This window comes from Simochromis diagramma, unplaced genomic scaffold, assembly GCF_900408965.1.
Source record: "Simochromis diagramma unplaced genomic scaffold, fSimDia1.1 OVJJ01000596.1, whole genome shotgun sequence".
NCBI lineage: Eukaryota > Metazoa > Chordata > Actinopteri > Cichliformes > Cichlidae > Simochromis > Simochromis diagramma.
The window spans coordinates 16,555,936-16,570,818 of record NW_024387245.1 but is presented as its reverse complement, the minus strand read 5'-3'; the positions used below and the strand labels follow the sequence as shown (position 1 = coordinate 16,570,818).

The 14,883-nt window shown below is 40.2% G+C and overlaps 1 protein-coding gene and 1 long non-coding RNA gene across 5 annotated transcripts in view; both read left to right on the top strand.

Moving 5' to 3' along the window:
• LOC120714237 (A-kinase anchor protein 2) overlaps window positions 1–14,883 on the top strand; it is a 91,754-nt gene that overhangs the window by 51,436 nt on the left and 25,435 nt on the right. For all 4 annotated transcript variants that reach the window (XM_040000356.1, XM_040000355.1, XM_040000357.1 and 1 more), the window contains one exon: window positions 689–768. In XM_040000356.1, coding sequence (XP_039856290.1) covers window positions 689–768 — 80 coding nt within the window. The remainder of the gene's footprint in view (window positions 1–688; window positions 769–14,883) is intronic.
• On the top strand, window positions 4,629–5,978 carry LOC120714244. Its single transcript, XR_005691382.1, has 2 exons — window positions 4,629–5,691; window positions 5,939–5,978. It is a non-coding gene; the product is annotated as an uncharacterized LOC120714244 (long non-coding RNA).

The window sequence follows — 14,883 nt, the reverse complement described above, 5'->3', positions numbered from 1 at the left end:
TAGAAGCCCAGTAGAAGTAGTTTCAGAATGAATCTATTTTGACAGATCCATGCTGATATTTTCTACTCCTACAGCAGTGTTGCTTCTTCATTTGCAGTGAGCATGGGTGTAAGATATGAAATCAGATGTAGTCCCAATGAGGAAGAGGGTCAATAAATGGGCAAAGAACCTGATCAAGAGAAACTACAGCCACAGCGTGTGATGAAGCATAAAGATTTACTGTCAGCGTAATGCTAGTGCAGATTAGAGAATTTTTAAAAATTAACAACAGAGGCATATGCAGAGGCATATGAATCCGACCCATACATATTCCCAAAGGAATACGTTAGATGCTTTATCTGATAAACTTTTAGAGTATCAGTATAGATCTGCATGTAGAATATTAGGCTAAAAGAGGGTTATTTATTTACTTCATAAGAAATATAAAGACGGTATTCAGTAAGTGAAACGCTCATAGTTTATACTGACTGATATGTTCTCAAGAAGTCAAACCTGGGATCAATCATTGTCCTGTGTTTTGTGTTTGGAAGTGTCATCAGAGGTTTGGTTTTTAAGCATTTCTAAGTATTGAAGCATGTAATAATTGTGTTAGTTTTGATCTGATTATAGCTCCACAGTGCAGGTCTTCCAGAGGTGAAAATTAATCGAAAATTTGGTACCAATAACTTCCTGTTTGTTTGTTTTCCAGTCTACAATCAGACATCTGGAGTTACTTTGACAACGGCAAATGGATGTCAATCTCCAACTGCAAACACAAACACTGCTATGGTGAGTGACATGTATACAGAAGTCAAGCAAGTTTAATTTAAAACTTCATATTGCATCTAGAAAAAGGGCAAGTGTTACCTCACAGTATTATTCACATAATGTGTTCAAACGTTAGTCAGAAACCTTGGTTTGATAGAATAGAATAGAATACAATAGAATAGAATTCAACTTTATTGTCATTGCACATGCACAGGTACAGGGCAACGAAATGCAGTTTGCATCCATCCAGAAGTGCTTTAGTGATATAGATATATTACAATATATATTAGCAATAATGTAGATATGTGAGTATATTACAGAAATGGGTCTATTATGGTATGTTATAATGTACACGGTATGAAGTATGTTGTGAATATTCTATAACTATAAGTATGTACAGGCTGTAGTGAGTACAAGCTATGTACAGGCTATGAACAGGATATAAATATGAAAAACTATACAGAATATGAAATAAATAACTTTACAGAAATCTGAGATATACAGCTATATATAAAGCTTGATATATAAAGAGGAAAGGACTACCCCAGATAGCTCTCTCAATTTCAGTCAACTCATGGTTTGCAAGGTGCCCTCGTCCTACGGCTGCAAAACAAGCCAAAATCATCACCCATGCACTACCATGTTTGACAGTTGGTCTGAGGTGTTTGGGTTGCACTTGTCATGCAACTGCACGTGTCCCTAACCATAGTGAATCCTCACATTAACTTTTATTTAGTACAAAAAAGCTAGAATTCATCCTCCAGCTTCACTGTGTTTATATTATACTAACCATAGCTGTGTAGCTAGCTACCAGTGTTGGGAAGGTTACTTTTAAAATGTATTCCACTACAGATTACAGAATACATGCCCCAAAATGTATTTTGTAACGTGTTACGTTACTCAATGAGAGTAATGTATTCTGAATACTTTGGATTACTTAATATATTATCAGGAGTTTTACAACTACATGAATGTACTATTGCTGTGTGATTTATTACTATTACTGAAGGATACTCGCCATACCAATACCAACAAGATTTTTAAATCTTAATATAAAATGAGTAACAGTAGGGTGGACATTAGGTAAGGCTGCACTTTTTGCAGTGATCTCATATAGAAAACTATTCCGTGCATATATAAAACAGGTCCAAATGGTAGTAAAGGGACCTCTGGCTAATACGTCGGTTCCGTGTCGGGCTCGTAGCCGAAAACTAGCTTTACTTTGTTGTCTGGGTCAACTTTGCTAGCAAGAGACAGAGAGAGGCGTTGAAAGGCTGCTCCAACGGAACTTATTGTTTCGGAGGAAAACATGAACACAGTGTACAGTCGAGTCTTAATAGCTCACTTACAACTGGGCTACACTGCCCATGAGGCTACATTCTTTAGGGCTATGCCTGTAACACTCTGCCTATTGCCTTCATATTAAATAATTTTTTGAACAAATTTTTTTTTAAATATTTCTTTACGTCATTATGCGGGCCGCAAGTAGAGGTGCAATGGGCCGCAAGATTGAGACACAGGTATTAGAGCTTCTTAATGCGTGTTTTGTTTGAGTTTCCACCGGCGTGGATTTACCAAAAATAGAGAGGGCATAGCCTAACATATGAAACAGGAAAAGACCGATGTGTAATCCATTTATTTCAACAAAGTAACTGTATTCTGAATACCACATTTTTAAATGGTAACTGTAACGGAATACAGTTACTCATATTTTGTATTTTAAATTCTGCCTTCATTTGGAAGTGATAGCAGAGCTGTATGTTTCAATTCTTCTGAAATCCCTCAGTCAGATTGTTACATTGTTACACCTGTGTAAAGCATCCGTACTGATCAGTGTTCATTTGACTTTGGGACCAGAAGCGGAGTTTGGACCTGGAAACGGCTAATGACGTCAGACTTAAAGACGGGATAACCCTCTTAAGTCCTAGCGTTAAGGGTGCACTTACTTTCTCACAGGACTACAATCATTTACATGACTCTGCATTAAATTACACCAATGGTTAAAATGAGTAAAAATGTAAATTAAATGTAAAAAAATATGAATAAAATATAACTAAAATTATTAAATAAAAACCAGTAAAAACTTTAGCTCAGTAGATGACATGGCATAAAACTGGACTAGACCATTCACTGGTATAAATATAACTAGACTATTCTAGAATGTAAGTATTTCAGTAAATATTCTAACTTCAGAATCCTTTAGAGTTCTAGAGCAGTGTTTCTCAAACTGTGTTACGTGTACCACTAGTGGTACTTGCGCTCTCTCTGGTGGTACGCAGGAAATTTCCAAATTTTTTTTAAGATTAAATAATATACCATTGTGGAGGTATGCAAAGACGACATGAGAGTTCCCGAGGCTCTTCTGGGAGCTGGAGTCAACCAGAAAACGTCTCCCTGAGCGTGAGTCCTCTATGAAGAGCAGCCTTTGCTTATCTGCAGCAGTTGCAGCCGCTACAGAGCGCTGGCGGGCTCGTTTCCCTGAGCCTTAAAACTGCAAATGCATCATTGAGATGAAGGAGATTTGGCCGGCCAAAACTGCTGCCATCCCAGCCACCATCGATGAGTCGGAGGCCCCCAGGAGAATGGGGGCGCGGGAGATGCCATCAGTGAGTCGGGAACTATCGCCTGGATCCTGAAGCTCCTGGTAGCCAGGAGAATGCGATACGCTTCTTCTGTGAGTGAGCGGTAGTCCTTCACGGCCAGCAGCGGGGAGTTGGCGAGGCCAGCATCAGTCGGAAGAAGACGTGAGTGAAGAGGAATGGTAAATGGCCTGCATTTGTATAGCGCTTTTCTAGTCCCTAAGGACCCCAAAGCGCTTCACACTACATTCAGTCATTCACCCATTCACACACTGGCGATGGCAAGCTACATTGTAGCCACAGCTGCCCTGGGGCGCACTGACAGGAATCCACTGTCATCCATTCCTAGCAAGGACAGCATGCTCTCCATGAGCTCGAGAGCGGTACCATCACACGGCCCAAGAGAGAGAGGAGTTTCTTGACCCGCTCTGCATCTGAGAGGGAGTAGCACTGCAACAGCAGCAGCGCCTTGAGAGCGGTGTATTTCCCTTGGGTGGGGGCATCCCGGAGAAGGATCATCACACGACAGGTGGACAGCGGAACCAGCAAAGCCACCACATGATGGTATTTCGTGTCGTCGGCTGAAATGCTACGAAGAGCAAACTGAGCTTCGACGTGCACGAATCAAGAAGGAGGGTTGTGAAGCCGAAAATCCGGCAGCTTAACCACCAAAGCAAAAATGAAAACATAGAGCTCTGCTATAACTTCTGACATAAATGAAGACAGAAAACAAAACAGGCGTTTGTAGGGTTACTGAAGTTGGGCTAGCTGGTATATAATGATGTGCTGTGTGGTGGCTAGCTACACAGCTATGGTTAGCACATTATAAAAACACTTTTTTCACATCACGCTTTGCGCCACGTTATTGTTTACATGAGATGAATTGCAGAATGGCAAATAGAGACAAAATACTGTTACTGTCAATCTTACTATCTTCAGGTTTTACATGCTTACATATACACACGCAGTTACTGTCCCTCCATTTACAAAGTTAGAGGCATCACGGTGTAATTATTTTACGTGTAGTTGTTTTTTTTCCTGTGTAATAATATTCAACATTGCTATCAATACATTTTTTTGAAAAATGTATTGATAGCATTGCACAGATCAATATGTATTGTATTGATCTGTGCAAAATGGGTCCAAAAACATAAACAACTGTGGGATACTGTTTGTCCGTGATTTAGACAGGGGGAACAAAGATATGTTTCACCATATTTTCTAGTCTTTGGCTTAGAATGAAGTTGGTTTGGAAACATATTCAGCTATGCTTCATCTCCCGCTTTGCGTTTGTGTGGGAGCCCCCCCACCTAGGGGGCGGGCCCCACACTTTGGGAAGCTGTGACTTAAAGATTGGATATCCCACCTGCTGTAAATGTTTTAATGCAGTACAGGTGTTATTTTTTATCATTATGTCACATCCTGTTTATGACAGTTACAATAAATAACACTCACATAAGAAATAAAATTGTCTCTGTAAACTGTATGTGGTTTTAAATAGGCCTATACTACTGTACTTTAATGTTGGTCATAAGGGTGGTACTTCAAGAGCCATATATTTTATGAGGTGGTACTCATTGTGAAAAGTTTGAGAACCACTGTTCTAGACTGTTCCAAGTTGTTGTTCCTCAGAAAATGCCACACGAGCACATTTGAGAGGGAGGTGTTTGGGGGGTTATCAGAGCAGGAGGTGTAGGGGCTGAGAGGTGGGGTAGAGAGGCAGGGGAGAGAGTGGGGCCTGGCCGGGCTGCAGTCAGATTGTTTTGCGGCTGAATAAATGAATGAATGAAAGGCAGCATGGTGGTAACCTGATCCGCGCGGGTCGGCCTCATTGTGCTTGGCTGGAGCTCGCGCTGGCTGGTCGCTCTCCGATTGTCTCTGGAACGGGACAGAAAACACTCCCAGGACCTCGCGAGCCCTACATTATTCAGCGCGCGTGCCTAAAAAAAAAGGGTAGAGCTAGGGAGAGTGAGAGAGAGAAAAGGGGCAAGCGGTGAAGGGGGAGAGGAAAAAAAGAGGAGGAGACCGCTAGTTGGAAAAGCTGGCGCGTAAAAGGAGCTCAGTCTCATCTCAGTCAGAAGCCACTGTTACCGTTATTACCGCCCCTGGGAGCACGTGAACAACCGTTAGGGTACTTCTCTTGTTCGTTTGTTTTATTTAACGTCCCACCGGCGGTTGGTGCCGCAGTTTGAACTGAGGTGAACGCTGAAGAAGAAGAAAACGTAGGAAGAAAAGAAGAAGTAGCGGTTAGTCCGTTTCCTCCGCCGGTAAAAACCAAAAACTAATCCCGGTTATTATCCGCTAATTGGCCGGTCTTAAGGAGCTCCGGAAATCAGCGATTTGCTGCACATCAATCTCCACTCAGGTAGATTAAATTATAACATAAGTAGTTCCTAAAACATAGCGGAAATGTGTCTGAGAACTCATGGGAACTCATTCAGTGAAAGTAAAACGGTTGCTTTGGGTGAATGGCGTGTGTGTCAGCTGGACGGGGGGGGGGGGGTCCTCTGGGGTTTGTTAGCATGCTGAAGATGTTGTCAGCTGTGCATGTGTGTATGTATGTGCTTCTGGTTAATAGAAACAGAGCATGTAATTACACTGATTATCTTTAGAGTGGGAGGACACAGGATACTGCACTCTCCTCTACTGACAGAAAAAGAGGGACAAGCAAAGGAGGTCAGTGGACCAGACTGCTTGCTGCAGTAGTCTCTACAGCATGTCTATCTCTCTTTCTCTTTGTGCACCTCCTCCGCCTCCTCTGCATCACTTTAACCTAGATATAGGAATGACCTTAACCTGGTTTCCATCCCCCATCCAGCATACTGAATGACTGGGCAGAACCAGAGGGACGTTTTATTAATGCTGCTATCAGTATTTGGTTTTTTTTTTCTGTGTTCCATTATTGTAGCTTCTCTTTTCTTGTATCTTAATGGCTCATTTTTCAAGGGCTTCTTCAGTTAGGTCACCTTGACCCTGAGCTGGAGGAGCAGCTAAGAAAATTGATGGATGTGCAGTTAAATAAAGGTCCTGCTATTGTGAAAAACATCTTAGTCAAGTTGCAGTATACACAGTTTCTGCCACGCCCCTGCCCAAACAAAAAACATAGGGGTTACATTTTTGAAGACTAAGTATGTTATGTTAACATTTTATTTTAAAGGTAGTTACAGAGTAATAGGGGATTATAGTAATAAGGGAAGCTAGAGAAAGAGCTGCCAAATGAAGCCAGACTTCATTTGTTTGCTGGAGATTTTTTTTTCCATTCTTTTCTTTGCTCATAGCTGTTGCCAAGCAACTTGAAATTCTTTACTTTGAAAATCTTCTTGCTCACTGGTGAGTGGACATTGCTAAGGTGGATTTCTTTTCTTTTTTTTGTAATCTAATCAATGAATGACTTGACTTGATCCTGGAAATGTTCAATTATCGCCATGCTGTTTTCAGTTTTCAATAGAAGCATATATTACTGATGTTGCAGCTGAAAGTAAATAAACAATTTAACTTGACCCTGTTTTCTCATCACTTCCAGTTTTGCTGATTGGTTTTGATCTCATTGATTGATTTTACTTCATGGTAGATTTTCCTTGAGTACAGCTTGCTGGTACAATGCCAAAGGCACGATGGAGGCTTTGAACATTCTTCCAGTCATCTTGTAAAGAGACCCCCCCCCCTCCCCCCATTTAACAGCATGTATTTACTTTTCACTAGAGCTGGGCGATAGAACGATAACGATATGTATCGCGATATAACTTTTTCTCGATAGAAAAATTAAACTATCGCGATAGACCTCGCCGCTCTTGTCCTCTTAAAAAAAAAAAAGAAAGAAAAAAAAAGAACAGCCAATCCAAATTAAGTAGCGCAGAGCCGAACCAATCACAGCCGCAGCGTCACGTCACGTGACTTGTTACGTACAGCACAAGTGCCAAGCCGCACATGTGTATTTGTTTGGGAAGCAGCCAGCCACCGTACCGCCCGGGTAATGGAGGAAATGAGTGTGCCGACTAGAAAAATCAACCGAGCGTGACCGAAGGTTACCGAAGAGAAGACAGATGATGGTTCCAATGCCGGAGAGATTGTCGAACGGAAGAGCCATAGAAGTTCCGTAGTGTGAAGGTATTTCGGCTATTTCAAGTCTGACAAAAAACAGAGTAGCGTGCACTGTAAATTGTGCCGGAAGCAAGTCTGGAAATACAATAAACTGGTGCATGCGCTACGTCCACACGTACCCGGGCATTCTTGAAAACGCAGATCTTTCTATGCGTTTGCACCTTTCGTCCACACGTAAACGGCGTTTTTGGTCACTGAAAACGAAGATTTTTGAAAACTCCGGCCAGGGTGGATATTTTTGAAAACTCAGTTTTTGCATTTACGTGTGGACTAGAAAAACGGAGAAAACGCAGCGTCAAAGGTGTGCGCATTTTTTGACGTCACACTGTGCGCCACGTTATTGTTTCGGTGAAATGAATTTCTACAATACTGTTACTGTTAATTCTACTCTCTGCAGTGTTTAAATGCTTACATATACACACAGTTACTGTCCCTCCACACATACGACTCGGTTCTACTTCTATGCCCCAGCTTTGTTTGCTTTTTCCCACCGAGGCTTCTAGACTTCTGATTGGCCAACATTTCTGCACGGTTAGGAATCTAGCTCCACCTGCTGCTTTGGCATGTTCATAGCGGCGTTTTCCTTCATTTCTGCCTTTATGTGTGGACGGGATTATTTTTAAAACGAAAACGGAAAATCTCCGTTTTCAAAAACACCCGTGTACGTGTGGACGTAGCCTCAGTCTCTGACTGGAAGCGCTAATTCGTCATTCGGCTTTTGTCAGACTAAAGTAACTGTTAAAACTGTTTGAAAAGCTAAGCTATACAACAAGGAGAGATTGAGAATTTCCTTTTAGTTCTCAGTTTATTTGATATTGACAAAAGTTAGTCAGTTTTGTCTGTTCTTCTGTAAAACAAACTAAGATTTATTTTTAGAATTAATATTTTGTTTCTAAGTGGAATTGACAATTTAGTAGTCTGTTTCGTTTGTTCTATTTTGAAACTTAAACGCTTTAGCGGCTGCCTTTTGTGTAGTTTGCAATATTTGCCTTTATTTATCTGAAAAAGTCTCATGTTCCTTAAGTACATCTACCCTGTTGAACTTATTATGGGAAATAAATATTTAAATAAAAACAAGCTGCTGATTATTTCACAGTTTACTTGTGAGCAACGGCACATTTAAATCTTACAAATATAGTTATTTGGCTTATATCGTGATAGATATCGTTATCGCCTGAAATGAAAAAAAACATATCGTGATATGAAAAAATCTTATATCGCCCAGCTCTACTTTTCACTTGGTTTACAAAGCAGTTTCAGTAATACAGGCAAACACAGCCAACTGGGAAGAGGAGGTAAAGAGGCCAAGACATCACCAAAGCAGTATAATCATGGAATTTTAACCCAACCAGGAGTGAAATCTTTGGGGCTGATGCATAGACACATTGGTTTTTTAAGTCCTGTTATGAAGCTGTTGTCACCTTGGATAATACTTCTTTCTGACTTTAATGGCTATAATTTATAAAATTTACTTTTTTAAATGTTGTGTACAGTATGGCCTGAAAGTAGCAAGCGATGAGCACATAAAGTCACCAGGAACTATCACATTAGGAAAAACTGGCAAAAATTGTGGTGTGTGCAAAACTTTTGCAACTGTATGCAATCAACTTGCGATCTTGCTGCCTTTGAAATAGTTGCTTCAAAGATAAGGACCAGGTCTATCAAGCCAGAACCTTATAGATTTGAAACTGAAATTACAAAATTCCTCCACAAATAGAGATGTAGTTGGTGCAGGTTGATTATTTAACTCCAGAAGGACAGAGATGAACTGTAACATTGTTTTTATTTAGAACTATAACCAGAATATGACCAATGGCAAACAGTTGAGTTGAGTCCAGTCCACTGATGCAAAGAAATGAGTTGCGGAGGAGTTGGGTTTAGTCTGTCAGTACAGACTGACCCAGGTTGAGTGCAGTATTTGCAGCAAATATTTGCAAACCTTCGCCAAACTGTCTGAGAGTGATTGCAGTCAGTCTGAGTCAGATCTCGATTGTTTGGATACAGGTTGCCTCCCACCAGGCGACCTGTGCAAGTGCCTTCCATTAAGAATTGTTGCCCAGAGGTTAAGGATGTTGCACACTTAAACTTAAGCAACCAATTGGTTAATTCAGCTACATATAATCACTCTCTGACAAAAAATGTAATGAAATCACCAGGCAACCAGTAATTATTCCTAGTAGCAAGGATGTTGCCACCCTATTTTTACGCTAGTTTTGCCAAACTTAAAGTAAAACTTTTTGCATCCAGAGTCACTTTTATTATAGTATTTAGAGGCTTATTTTTTGGGGGGGTGGGGGGATTTTTGATGATGATATATTTTTTCAAAGTTTACCTGGCATGTCCCACTTCAAAATCTAAAAGAAATGCACACCCTCACACCTCCTGCAGTTGCTCTCTGGTCTATAAGTCAGGCCCATCCCGTAGCCGGAGAACCACTGTTTTATAGTAGTTTAGTCCTAAAAAAATATAATAATCAAAAACCATAACTGATTTAAAAAATGACCACTGTGCGTATCAAAATATTCTCTTTGTGAAGTATAAAATTGTACCCACTATCCCAGCACACCTGTATAAAATATAATGGGGTCAAATATGATGTCACAAGGTCACTTTACTTTCCAAAAAGCTGGGTCTCCTGATGGCATATAACTCTCACATAGAGTGACAAACCATCCCTTTTGCTGCAGAACTGCATCTTTGTAAAACACAGACAAATATCTCAATCAAGCCCATTGTGAGATTTTGGCCCTTGTCTATTGAGTAAAGTTCAAAGTTTAGAGGTAAACAGGGTTATGGTAGAGATTCAAGTCTGTTTTATCACCCAGACTCCATTTAGAATAGCTGTTCATGCGTGTTGACTATTTTGTTAGGTCATCATTTGAAATCGCTAGCTGGTTCTGGAAATAACGAAGCCACACAGCAAACTGCCAATTCAGGCAGACTGTTTGCCAATACCTCTGTTAGGCCCAGTGACAGAAAAAATCACAGCCAGCTCTCCAATTCGATTCTATAGTTGATGACAGGATGTATCTACCACATACATTGAGACACAGACTGTCTCAATGTCCCATTGAGACAGTCAGTGGCTATTAGAAAAGCACATTTTCAATCCACACCCCTCTCAGCACTATGGATAGTGCAAGGACATTGACAGGAACAACAAAGTTATCAGTGATGTCTACCTCAAATCTCTCCTACTTCCAGGAAACACACACACACACGCACAATCACAGGTTATGTAACAGCTGTGTGTTTGATAATGCTGAGGCTTGCTGAGCCAAGAGTACACAGGAGGTGGAAATAGAAATAGGGTCCTGCAGGAGGGATGGGATGAGAGAGGCCGACAGGTTGACAAAGGATAATAGATATGGAGAGGGATAAAGGATGGAGAGGTTAGTGATGGTGTTAGTTGGAACACTGGATGGAAAAAGAGTGAAGAAAACGTGAGAAAGGAGGTGGAGGATGCTGTTAAGAAGCCTGTCTAACTTCAAAGTTCTCGAAGTGTTGTTGACATTAACTGGCCAATCGCCTTTTACCGTCTGATTTTTTGATGGGTCTTCAGTAGCTGTTTCCGAAGACAAAGTCCAAATAATACAGTGAGTAGTGCTCAACGGATACAACACATTGTGGCAATACAGTAGACTGTGACCTCTTTGTACACAAATATTGAGTGTATTATCAGCTGACAATGACTGGATGACATGAATAGGAAAGGCAACATGTGGCTTGGGTGTTTGTGATGGAAAGCATGTCATGTGAAAGCTCCTCAGGCCAGTTAATGGACTGAGCCTTGAAAATTATTTTTTCCCAGCATATAAACAAAGCCTCTTCATTTCTGTGCATGTCTCAAGTACTTGGAATTTTAAGTAGTTCTTTGGGGTGTGAATAACATTCTGTTGCTATTTTTGTTTAGCTCATAGGTCTTGATGACAGCTAAAAGTGACTAAGGGACACAGTGGTGTCTTTATGATTCTGTTTTATTTAAAAAAAAATTCTTTTCAGCAAATAATGCAAAATAAGTCACCTTGACACTGTATGAAGAGAGCAGAGTTGAAGAGCTGAAAGGCCAAGGTGCTTTTGTCAGTTTTGATGTAGGTTTTCAAAGTATAATGGTCATTTTTTTATTTAAAGTGTATGCAAATGAAATCAATTACAGGGGCTGTCAAGAGTTTCCACAGCTGTGATTATATGTACAGTGAAATTTAGCAACACACAGCAAAGTAATGCAACAGAGCATACGGGTGATACCTACCCTTATAAACCCACCCGTTTTTTCTAAAACTGTGGGCATAGGTCCCAAAAATATTTGGATTCACCAAATCTATAAAGAACTATTTGGAAAAAAAACCCCAAAAGAACTGCCCCTTGGGGGAGGTGATTGAGAATGGTCCTTCCACCTACTCTAAAGAGTCTGGTAGCTTATTTAAAAGAAATCTATGCATTTTTCTGTTATTTCATACCATTTCACAAACAATACTTGATTAAGCATCAGTGACTGCAACCCAAATTATGCCTCAGTCACATGAGAGTAAAAATAGGATGGCAACTAGAAAAAAATCAGTTGTTGCCCTGGGATGATATTGAATTTAGTGAGCATTTGCAAGTAGCTGGAAGTAGTTGTCTTGTGGAAGTAGTGGTCCCCCAGAGGTTGAACATACAACACCTCTGACAGCACTCCCTGTCAGACATATTAACATGGGGTTGTAAATAATTGCAGTCTAATATATAAGCATAGACAGGTTGGCAACACATTGCAATCAATCTCAGTCAGAATGTGTATTGAAGAGTGCTACTTGTCTGCGACACGTCTCTTTTAAGTAGGGAACTTGAGTCAGTTTTTTGCTAGCTGGTTGTCTACTGGTTATATTACTATATAAAAGCCAGGCTGCTGATTGTTATTTTGCAGTCAAATCGCCACACTGGAGCAACTGCTTCGCTTTAAGTGAAAGCAATTAATGTGAATTTCATTGGAAGGATTAAGGGGATTTTAAAAAATTTCTTTATGAAGGACAAAAAATTCTGATTTGGACTTTTTAAAATGTGGGAATAGTGTTTCTTTAGTTGCATAAACACTAAATTAAACTGCTGTTATAAACAGTTTAATTTAAATATTAACTGTTGTTTGCATTATTTTAATTGTCTGGAGCCAGGTAATACACTAATATATCCAGTAGTGAATAAAAGAAAGTTTGAATCCAGCTTCTAAAACAAGCCAGAATTGCCACATTCCAGCTTAGAAAAAATGTCATCCAGTGTATTGCTATTTGTGCTCGAGGGAGGAAGAGAGCTAGTGGGATGCAGGAAATACAACAATACAATCCAGCTATGTAATGGCTGCCAGTACACAAACTCCACTACCCGCTATTGTCTGCAACATCCACCAAGTATTGTTGTACTGAGCAATAGAAGCCATTCATTTAACACAAAGCAAGATCAAGCCACCTGCTATCACAAATGCTGTTTACAACAACACACAAACATAGACAATGAAAGTGCATTACAAAAATGCAGAGGACGCAGCACAAGAGAACTGCTCTTAGACATAACACTTTTATACTGACATGGTCAGGAAACAGAGAGCTGAATTGCCTGTAGATGGAATAGTTTGGCTCAAAACTGAAGCAGAAGAATAATCAGTGTTGCATGGAAGTCAGGAGGGATGTTGACCTCTATTGCCAGGGCTAAAAGCTTATCGTACTTCAGCTTTAGACTGGGGTATCCCATGTAGGCTTTAAATTTTACAGGCTGTGTGTTGTGAAGTTGAGCCAGAAAGGTAGAAGCTGATGTCCAGCCATCTGGTTACTAACAACAAGAACGCCTTATTTTTCCTTTGGGTTCAGCCAGGCAGAGTTGCAATCAGTTGTGCAGGATTCGCAGTTGCTGATGCTGTAACTTTTGCAATTTCTCTCTGAGATGTGTGAGTGTGTGTGTTTGTGCGTAATGACTGATTCTGTTGTACAGTCCTGGAGGGAGTTTCCTGTAAAGGTTACCCAAGGTTATGGTATTTGGAAGCAAAACTCGGGACACTTACGGTTAACATTTCATTGATGCGCATTTCAGGAATGTACTGGTAGTGAGCCAGCTGAGACATTTTTGCAGTGTTACAGCAAACAGCCACAATATTAGCACCAGCCGTCCACTCAAGAGCGGACTTGTCAGGAAATGGACACTCGATCTCTGGTGATGTTCCGTGGTGTCTGACACCTGGACCCTCTATGTCCTTGTTCTTGACTTCCTGCAGATGCTTGATTAGACTGGGACATAGGGAGTTTGGAGGTCAGCTGTCTCTTTCACCCCTCGTGCATTTTTATGTTTTGCACATCATTAATTTTCTGTTCTCTCCTATCACTCATCGCTCAGTTTCTTTCTATATTTCATAACAGCTCTAAAACAAAGCTGCCATTTGTCAAACCACCAGGTCTTCTCCACACACACATGTGGTACACATGTACCAAACAGGAATCATTTATATTGTGTTTGATGCATAATCATATTAATAATAATTCACTTTAGATATATCGCAAGTTTTAAAATCTGTGTTTACAAAGTGCTTCAGAGGAACAACAAAATAAAACAAACCATTGAGACCAACTACAGGAAGTTCACAGGAATTGAAAAGTTTAAATTTAATTTAATAAATGTAATAAAATTAATTTAATTTAATAAAACTTTAGCAAAAATGGAAACGCTTATCTATAAAAGTCTGTTTTGAGATGCAGATGACTCCACCCATCTGATTTCCTTGGCCAGACCATTTTAGGGACTCAGGGCACTGACTGTAAACGCTCTCCCTCCTCTAGTTTTCAGGTGTGGTGCTGGAATGTTTTTATTTTAAAAAAAACTTTTCTTGAGGACCTAAAGGTTCATACTGGTGTATAATCTCTAATATAAATATCATTATTTGAATCATGTTAAAAACTAAATGAGTGCTGCTACATTTTGACGTATTCTCTTCCCAGTGCTTTTAATTTACATTCTTCCTTAAAAAAACCCAAAAATCAACATGGATGGAAAAACCAGTATTCAGATAAATGGATAACGCAGTGACTGTCAGGCTCAGACATGTTTGCTGTCACTTGCTGTTTTCGTCCTTTCTGAATCCTCCTTCCTTCTAAATACTTGAGGCTAATGAGGTAGCTTCCGGAAATAGACTGGTGATTAACACACTGCTCCTTCCCAGTGTGAGGCAGAGCAGAAGTAGTTAATGCTATAAGCTAACAGCAGGAAACCGTTCACTCTCTTAGGACGGCAGTGTTAATATGCTCTGTCTCATGGTTAGGAACAAACCTGCATGTGCTACTTTCGCTGGGCAGCTATGGGTATGTGACATATAAGTATAGAGATGGGAATGCTTTATCTAAATTGATCAACTCACACAGAGGAAGCGTGCACTGATGATGGATGATGAGGTTAGACTCAAATCTAGATAAATTTCTATTGATCTAGTGTCGTTACA